The sequence below is a fragment of the Mandrillus leucophaeus genome, unplaced genomic scaffold (genome assembly GCF_000951045.1).
Source record: "Mandrillus leucophaeus isolate KB7577 unplaced genomic scaffold, Mleu.le_1.0 Scaffold44, whole genome shotgun sequence".
In the NCBI taxonomy this organism is placed as follows: Eukaryota; Metazoa; Chordata; class Mammalia; order Primates; family Cercopithecidae; genus Mandrillus; species Mandrillus leucophaeus.
Genome location: NW_012104698.1, coordinates 295407 through 304811, shown reverse-complemented (window position 1 = coordinate 304811; position 9405 = coordinate 295407). Strand labels below are relative to the sequence as shown.

General features: G+C 55.2%; 1 protein-coding gene across 1 annotated transcript in view; it reads left to right on the top strand.

Moving 5' to 3' along the window:
* LOC105549455 (receptor-type tyrosine-protein phosphatase N2-like) overlaps positions 1–8732 on the top strand; it is a 559495-nt gene extending 550763 nt beyond the window's left edge. Inside the window, exon 13 of the mRNA XM_011994008.1 lies at positions 8452–8732. Within this exon, the coding sequence (XP_011849398.1) occupies positions 8452–8523 (72 nt within the window). The 3' untranslated portion in view covers positions 8524–8732. The remainder of the gene's footprint in view (positions 1–8451) is intronic.
* The last annotated feature ends 673 nt before the right edge of the window (positions 8733–9405 follow it).

Here is a 9405-nt window from a genome sequence, read left to right as displayed (position 1 = left end):
GGGGAGGGCCTGGTTTAATGTGAGCCACACACCCATTGCTCTGCTCTGGCCGGCCTCGTCCACACCGGTCCTGCATGGGTAGGGGCACGTCTGGGCCCCCAGAGGTCCACTGACGATTCCTGCAACACCTCCAGATGCAGCCACATCTCAAGTCGTAGGAACTCGATTCACTGGCTCTTTCCATTCACTAGATTTGGGGGTGGGGGGAGAATGCTGTATTTTTGTAGAAACAGGTTGACGATAAATCCCAGAACCCTCCGGAGGATGTTCTGAGCTCGCTGAGTGCTGCCCGGCCTCTCTGGGGCCTGCACTTTGTGAAGGACCCAGGGCACAGCATCCTGGAGCACGCAGAATCGCTCACACTTGCTGAAGAGACCCAGTTTGCAGCAACAGGGGTCAACACAAAAAAATTCTGGTGAGCTTTGGCTCAACGAGAACTGGACGAGAGGTTGATATGTGTCTGGCTTCTCGCCCTGAGGCTGGGCTTGGCGTGCCTTTGGCCTCTCTACTCCCCTGTTTCTTTTTGCCCTCTCTGTGCAACTGGTAGCACCATCACGTGATTTTGTGAAAGTTCTTTGTAAGTCTTGGGACAGTATATTTTCTTCGGTTTTTTGTTGTTGTTGCTTTGGTTTTTTTTGTTTGTTTTATTTTTTGAGACGGAGTCTCACTCTGTCACCCACGCTGGAGTGCAGTGGTGAAATCTCAGCTCACTGTAACCTCCGCCTCCCAGGTTCAAGCGATTCTCCTGCCTCAGCCTCCAGAGGAAAAAAAAAACTCAGAAATAATCCACCAACCCTCCACCTAGTGTCCCCAAATATGAACACCTCACGTAACCACAGTGCAGTGACCAAACCCAGGAAGTCAGCATCTAAACAAACCACTGACTGACCGATAGTCCCAGCCCGACGCCCTCCGTGCCCCACCAGGGAACTTCCCCTGGAGCAGGACATGCCCGGGGCGGCCATGCGAGGGGCTCACGGCTCCTCTGCTGTCCGGGACGCTTCGCGGCCGTGAGGTCTTCTAGAGCGCCAGCAGCCTTACTCTGTCTTTGTGGAACGTCTCTTGTCTAGGTGTGTCCCACGTCCCCCGTGGTCCGGGCGGGGCGGGGGGGGCAGGAATGTCCCTCACAAGGGAGCCTCACGTCCGCACCCACTGAGGCGTGTGTCTGGAGGTTTCTGCCTGGCTGGGTGCTGATTTTTCCCTGTGTGGTTCCTCAGTGTCTCTCGGGGAGAAGCTGGGACTGTGGGCACGTCTGTCTTTCCTTCTGCTTGTTCACCACAGCACTCGGCACATATTGTGAGGCTGTCGAGAGAGGAAGTGACACAGGGGACAGCTGCTGTTCCAGCAGCAACAGCGGTCAAAACAAAAAAGTTCGGGTGAGCTTTGTCTCAACAAGAACTGGACGTGAGGTTGATGTATGTCTGGCCTCTCTGTACCAAGGAGTTCCCAGGTTTCATGCCATGGAAGGGTCCATCCATGGAAGGGTCCATCTTGCCGCACTGACCATCCTCCTGGCCTGGCTGCCTAGCAGCAAAAGAGGTGGCCTTGTGAAGGCAGGCACGTACCGCCTTCTGGCTGGCCCTGAGTCCCGGGAGCTTCAGGTGGCTCCGAACTGGACAGAGGAGGCCATGGAGGCTGGGAGAACGGGGCACGCATAACCAGGAATGGACAGCGAGCGCCACCTCAGGCAGGTGTGATGGTGACTCCACACCGAGGCCCACTCTGGGATAAGTCCCAGGAAATCTAAATTCGAATTAGTTTCCTCCCCACGTGTCTGCCTGCCTCTCAGGCAGCCTCTTCCCCTCTGGACGGGTGAGTTTGCCCGGAACACACACTGGTTTTAGGATGGGTCTGGGCAAAATCATCTCAAGGGGATATCTTCTTGCCAAAAGTGAAAAAACATTGCAAAGAGCAAAGCCTCCAGGCCTGCGTTGTGTGTATCCTGTTTGCCAGAACGAGCCCTTCCTGGCACACTGATGACTGAGGCGTGCAGGGTGGTCCCAAGACCCTTCGTGAAGTGAGGTGCTTCGGGACTCATCAGAGAAAGAGAAAGCCACAATCACGATCGTGACGTGCCAGGTGTTCCGTTCTACTCTATTTTTAAATGGTAAGATGACAGCAAAGACCTGGGACCAACCCAAATGCCCGTCAGTGATAGACTGGATAAAGAAAACGTGGTGCGAATACGCTGTGGAATAATATGCAGCCATAAAAAGGAACGAGATCATGCCCTTTGCAAGGACATGGATGGGGCTGGAGGTCCTCAGCAAACTAATGCAGGAACAGAAAACCAAACACCGCCTGTTCTCGCTTGTAAGTGAGAGCTGACCAATGAGAACACATGGACACTGGGAAGGGAACAGCACACACTGGGGCCTGTCAGTGGGGAAGGGAGAGGGAGAGCATCAGGATCAATAGCTAATGCATGCGGAGCCTAATTCCTCAGTGACGGGTTGATGGGGGCGGCAAACCACCATGGCACGTGCTTACCTATGGAGCAAACCTGCCCGCCCTGCACATGGATCCCAGAACTTCAATATAAAATAAATAAATAAATGGCAAGATGATAACACGTGCACACTCTTGCCCTGTTGCCCAGATCACTTGGTGACCCAAAGCTCCGTTTTCTGCACTCCAGATTCAGAGTCAGCTTCCTAGCTGCTTCCTTCTTGGACTGGGCGTCCCGAGGAGTTCCCCGTCTTCCTTAGGGTTTGTGTTCAGGAGCCGTCTTGGAGCATGCACATAAATTCAGCTCCTGGAACTTCAAGGCATAAGGAAATGGGAACCATGCGAAAGTCACTGTCAACCCATGACTGCGCTGCCCAACATTGCCCCGAGACTGAACTTCCCCTAGAAGTTCAATTTCACAAAGATAGAAAAATTATTTGGGCACAATGCTGCTGTCCAGTCTGAATGCTTTTCTTCCATGAAGCCAAGAGGAGGCGTCTGCAGCTCCTTTGAACGGAGGAAGTCACGTCGCCTCGTTTGGAACTGAAGACAAGGAAGGAACAAGCCGTAGATGTGAGCGCCCGGAGACCAGGATGACCACAGGCCCCGACAGCAAAACACCATCGCTACAGTAAAAAAGACCCTCGGGAGAGCTGTTTCCTCCCTGGAATTTGGGTGGAATAGAAAATATTTCACTCAGTCCCTGACCACAAACTCCGTCATCTTAGAAAAAAAGTCCAGGCACCCAGAGGCTGAACCGCAGCTCAGGATTCGACACCACACGAGCTGCCAGAGGCGACACACTCAGCCACACACACTGTGCACACGCACACACCTGCACACACCCATGCATACAACCACACACACCTACACACCCACACACTGCACACTCACTTGCACACACCCATGCCTACAACCACACACACCCACACACACTGTGCACACTCACCTGCACACACCCATGCATACAACCACACACACCTACACACCCACACACACTGCACACTCACTTGCACACACCCATGCATACAACCACACACACCCACACACAGTGCACACACACATCTGCACACACCCATGCATACAACCACACACACCTACACACCCACACACGGTGCACACACTCACCTGCACACACCCATGCATACAACCACACCTACACCCACGTATGTGGTGCACACCGACACAGCCACGCACACTGTGCACACCCACACATCTGCACAGAGTGCACACCTACACAGCCATGGACACTGCACACACCCACACATTGCACACACCCCCACACCCACAAACACCTACACACGCACACAGCCACACCCACTGCACACACCCAAACACCTGCACACACCCATGCATACACCCCACACACACACCTACACACCCACCCACAGGGTGCACACCCACACAGCCACAGACACTGCGCACACCCACACACCTCCACAGCTGTACACGGTGCACACCCCCACACACATCTACACACCCACACACCTGTACACACCCATGCACACCTGCACCACTGCACACACCCACACACACCTACGCACCCACGCACACGGTGCACATCCATACACAGCTGCATGCACACACACACCCCCACACACATCGCTGTGTGCACACACCCTCAGCAGACATGAGGGATGGCAGACAAGGCTGAAATCACATCTCTCTCCCATCTGTGCATCTGTGGTAGAGCGGTTGTTCCCTTCCTTCCCGCCACACGTCTCAAGAGTTTCCCATTTAACCAAAGACCTTAACACTTTCCTGCCCACAATGGTGTTTCCTCTTTTACATTTGTCAGTTCCAGAAGTAGAGCCAGTGATGGGTGTGTCCCACACCCAAGAAGCCCCACGCCCCCTCACTGGGCGGGAGACCCCCGTGCTTTCCTCACTGGATGGGAGATCATGCGCCCCCCTCACTGGGCGGGAGACCCCCGTGCTTTTCTCACTGGGCGGGAGACCCCAGTGCTTTTCTCACTGGGCGGGAGACCCCCGTGCTTTTCTCACTGGGCGGGAGACCCCCGTGCTTTTCTCACTGGGCGGGAGACCCCGTGCATGTCCACGTGCTGCCCGTGCGTCGCTCTCCCCAACCTGTCGTCTCACATCTGCATTTTAGTTTCTTCCTTCCCCATTTTCTTCTGTGCCAGCCCCTTGTCCTAAAGCCTGACCTCAGCCTCCTCCTCAGATGTACCCAGTGTAGTCCTCGGTCCCAGAAGCAGGGCATGGCCCAGACATGATCCTATCTTCCCAACCCAGCACAGCACTGGAGTGACAGACACGGATTCCGTCATGCGTAGTGCAGTCCACACTCACCCATCAGCCTCAGGCCCGCAGCCCACCTCTCCCAAGGCCTCCTGTGCCATTGAAACTGTTCATTTCTGTGGCTCTCCACCTCTCTCCACCTCTCGCCATCTCTCTCCATATCTCTCCACCTCTCTCCATCTCTCTCCACTTCTCTCCGTCTCTACCTTTCTCTGTCTCTCTCCACCTCTCTCCGTCTCTACCTCTCTCCATCTCTCTCCACCTCTCTCTGTCTGTCTCCACCTCTCTCTGTCTCTCTCCATCTGTCTCCATCTCTCTCCATCTCTCCATCTCTGTCCTCTGCCCCGGTGTACACACACACAATGCCTAGTCCCTAACTTGGGCAGGGCTCAACTCTCACAGTGTGGCTTGGAGCTGGTCTACTTTTGTGAAAAGAGAAGCTGAAGGTGACAGACATAGGAAGGTGTGTCGTCCTCACCCCCTTTTGAGAGGTGCTGGGGGAAGCAGCCCCACACGGGTGTGTGCAGCCTCCTGGAGGGCACAGGTGGCTCAGAGACACGTTCACTGAGGCCCCCTTTAAGGTTCCTATCTCCACCCAGGCCTTTGTTTACACCTGAAGAATTACAAATATAAACATAAGCACAAATAGAAATCCAAGTGGCCTCCGCAAAGCTCCACAGCTTCCACCCCCGGCCGACCCTGACTCCAGCAGCAGGTGTCTGAGAGCCACGGCGGCTCCTGCAGCCTCCATCCCTCCACCAGCTATGTGGGCACCCTGTGGTTGCCCCAGGACAGCCTGAGAAGGGGCGTTCCCACTCGCCGTCCAGTGTGGACACAGGGGTAGTGACCAGACAGCCTGACCTGGCCTGAGCCTGGCTGGGCCGTCCCGCCGCAGCCACTTCTCCAAGGGGTGCAGTTCCACTGGAAGAAGCCGTGGCATCTTTCTCCAGCAGGCCTCAAATTTTATTTTAGTATATGTTCAAAAATGCTTTCTTGCTTAGAATGCCCTGACTCGGCCTCTCAAATGTCCTGTCTTTGCAAACCCAGGAGGCTGTGCGCCCCTCCCGCTCAGACTGCTGGCACTGAGAGGCAGTTTAGGCTAAGACGGTCATCTGGTCATCCATTGCTATTGTGTTTTACTCCTTTGAAATAAACTCCTATCATAGAAGTTCTCCAAAGGCTGGGGTTTTCCCCGCCTACCCCGGATCTAGGGTGCGGGTCTAGGTGACACTTGCTCAGCAGATGCTGCTCAGAACGTGGCCCCAGGCCTTCAAGGACCCACAGGGCATGGGCGCTGCATCCCGGCGCTGCACGCGGCTGACCCCTCACAATAAAGGACAAGATGATCCACAAGCCCCGTCCCCTCAAACGCCAGCTGTGAGGCTCACAGCACCCTCCGGGAAGCGCCCCCTCCTCCTGCCAACCGACACCCACAGGACCCAGCGGGCTCTGAGTAAGGTGCTCGGCACACACCAGCCCAGACGCCCAGCGGGGCTGCTTCTCCTTTGAGCCCAACAGTGCGGTAACAATTGTCAAACATGGCCAGTGAGTAGAGCGCGTGTCTCCACGGCCCGGTTCCCTTCCTGCTGCTCTGTCCGGTGACTGTGCAGTCCTGGAAATAGTTCCGATCCACACCTGGTGGGGTTCCCCCGCCCGTCCCCTCCCCCGTAGCATGGATACTGGGCTTTCCTGTTGGACGCCGCACGTGGCTGTGTGAGAGGCCGGGCAGCTCTGCGGGATGGGCACCCGGCCCTGGGGGTGGAAGCGCTTTCCAGCCTCCACTGCACTGCGGGGGGCGGGACGGCGGTACTTCTCTATTCTTCCCTTTAAAGATCATTTCTCAGGCTAGATTTCCAGTGTGTCGGAAGATGTAAATAGATAGATGACACTTACATTTCGCTTCCCGAAAAGCCACGCTTAGTTTTCGGCATTTCCAAGCCCTCACAAAGCCTCAGGGCACTGGCAGCCCAGCACTGGGGAAGAAATGGCCTGGGTGACTGTTGATGCGTATTTAGCCTGCATCCCCTAAACGGCACCTTCCTTGTGGGAGGGTCAGCATTTAGACAGAACGTTTGCAGACCTTCCCGGCACAGCCCGACCTGAGCCCGTGCCCCCGCAGGGGTGGCTCCCACATGATTTTGAGGAGCAGAAAGGTGCTCTCTGGCAGTGCAGAGGGGAGAGAGACAGGGCGCAGGCACACGCATCTCCCCGGCTCCCACCCTGACGTGGCTGCCACACTCAGTTGACTCCTTTAATAATAGATTCTAACACATCCCCTAAGAGGCCGCGTGGCCACACTGCCAAAGGCGGGTAGAGTCCCCAGCAGACCATTCCGTCGGCATCAGGGCAGAGGAATATGAAAGGAGAAACTGTCTTTTGTCTCAAAATGAGCATCACATTATTTTGACTTTCTGATGTCTTGGTTCAAGCTATTTTCCATGTTTCTGTTATGCACTAAACATTCAAAAATGGAAATTATCATTTTTGGTTCAGGGCTACCCTATTCCTTAAATGACCAAGTACTGAAGCCGTCGACAGGGCTTTCCTCCCCAGGGTTGTTAGCTGGGTAACAGCCTGCATGTGGTTGCCGTCCACGCGTTCTTGGCTGTAGCTGGAGTGCTGCTGGCCTGCTTTCGGGTTTTCCATAGCAGTGTTTTGAGGTGGAAACTGAAGAGCAAGCGGAAAGGAGCATTTATCTGCCTCACGTGCGGGAGAGGAGGCAGATACGCTCTCCGGCGCTAAGCCCTGGTCTTTGGAGGAGCGAATAGTCCTGGCATTGTGGACCCGTCCCTCACGCCCACTGGATGCTCTTGGCAGGCTGTCCGTGGAGGGAGGGGTGCCCCTCAGGTGTGCCTGCCCGAGCGGCTGTGGATGCCCGAGTGGCTGTGGACACACGTGCCCGAGTGTCTGTGGATGCCCGAGTGGCTGTGGACACACGTGCCCGAGTGTCTGTGGATGCCCGAGTGGCTGTGGACACACGTGCCCGAGTGTCTGTGCCTGCCCGAGTGTCTGTGGATGCCCGAGTGGCTGTGGACACACGTGCCCGAGTGTCTGTGCCTGCCCGAGTGGCTGTGGATGCCCGAGTGGCTGTGGACACACGTGCCCGAGTGTCTGTGGATGCCCGAGTGGCTGTGGACACACGTGCCCGAGCAGCTGTGGACGTGCACGTGCCCTGAGCCAGGAGGGGTGTGGACAAGGGGAGGTTTCTCAGCATGTGGAATGGAGTGGGTCTGGTGTGAGTAACAGGTGGATTTCGAAAGCAATGAAACACCACACTTCTGAGGACAGGAAACGCCCAAGCGTGGCCCTCATTGTGAGTTTTAATGGCCACATCTGTCTGGTGTCTGCACCTGCCCCTCACTCCGTCCACCAAGGCGGGCGACCGTGAGGAGGAATCGTGGAGTCGTAGTGTCAGAGGACGGGGCAGGACGCAGGGAGCCGTTTCCTTCTCGCTGCTTCTGTGGGCAGCTTCTCCCCACAGGAGGAAAGATGAGGCTTTCTAGTGCGAGAGAAGTTCCAATGTGTGTCCATGGTTGGATACACCAAAAGGTACACTTTCCTTTCTAAGGAAATCTGAGCCTTTTGCCTTTTTTGCTAAACAATTTCTTTCTGCGAAACAGCCACGGAGCTGATGCTGCGCTGGGAAAGGGGGGACACAGCTCTCATTTGCAGGGAGCCAACGCTGTGGCAGGAGTGGGGGAAGGACGCCATCTCATTGGCACTTCTCTCCTCTGTCGCCCTGCAGGAGCAGTTTGAGTTCGCGCTGACAGCCGTGGCTGAAGAGGTGAACGCCATCCTCAAGGCCCTTCCCCAGTGAGCGGCGGCCTCGGGGCCTCGGGGGAGCCCCCACCCCACGGATGTCGTCAGGAATCGTGATCTGACTTTAATTGTGTGTCTTCTATTATAACTGCGTAGTAATAGGGCCCTTAGCTCTCCCGTAGTCAGCGCAGTTTAGCAGTTAAGCAGTTAAAATGTGTATTTTTGTTTAATCAAACAATAATAAAGAGAGATTTGTGGAAAAATCCAGTTATAGGTGGAGGAGAATCAGTTCATCGATTTTCACTTGCTTAAAAAAAATACTTTTTCTTAAAGCACCCATTCCCATTCTTAGCTGCAAGTAATGTTGCGTGAACAATGCGGTAGCCTGTACGTTCAAGGCAGTTTGCAGGAAGAGTGTGCGTGTCATCTGCCGCTTTTGGGAGGGTGGGTCTGCTGTGCAGGAGGGGCCGGGGAAGCCGGCAGCACTCAGTGAGGCCGCCCGGCGCACACGGCACATTTGGCATTTGTCTTTAAGACAATTGATCATTGGGAGAAGCCGCGGGGTCAGAACTGAACATCCTGCAGCTTCGGGGCAAGTGAGACAATCACAGCACCTCACTGCATCTCCATCAACACTGCCCTGGGCACCATGGACAGCCCCCATCAGCCACACCTGTCACCCCAAGCAGAAAGATTCAGGGGCTCCCCGGGGACAGACACCTGTCCACCCCATGGATAGTGCCCACTTGAGGCTGGCACTCCCCTGACCTCACCTTTGCAAAGTTACAGATGCACCCCCAACATTGAGATGTGTATTTAATGTTAAAATATTGATTTCTACATTATGAAAACAGACGCCCCCGTGAATGCTCACCTGTGAGATAACCAGAACCAGGAAGAATCTGGGCATTGAGCAAGCTCTGAGGGTCCCCAAGAGCAC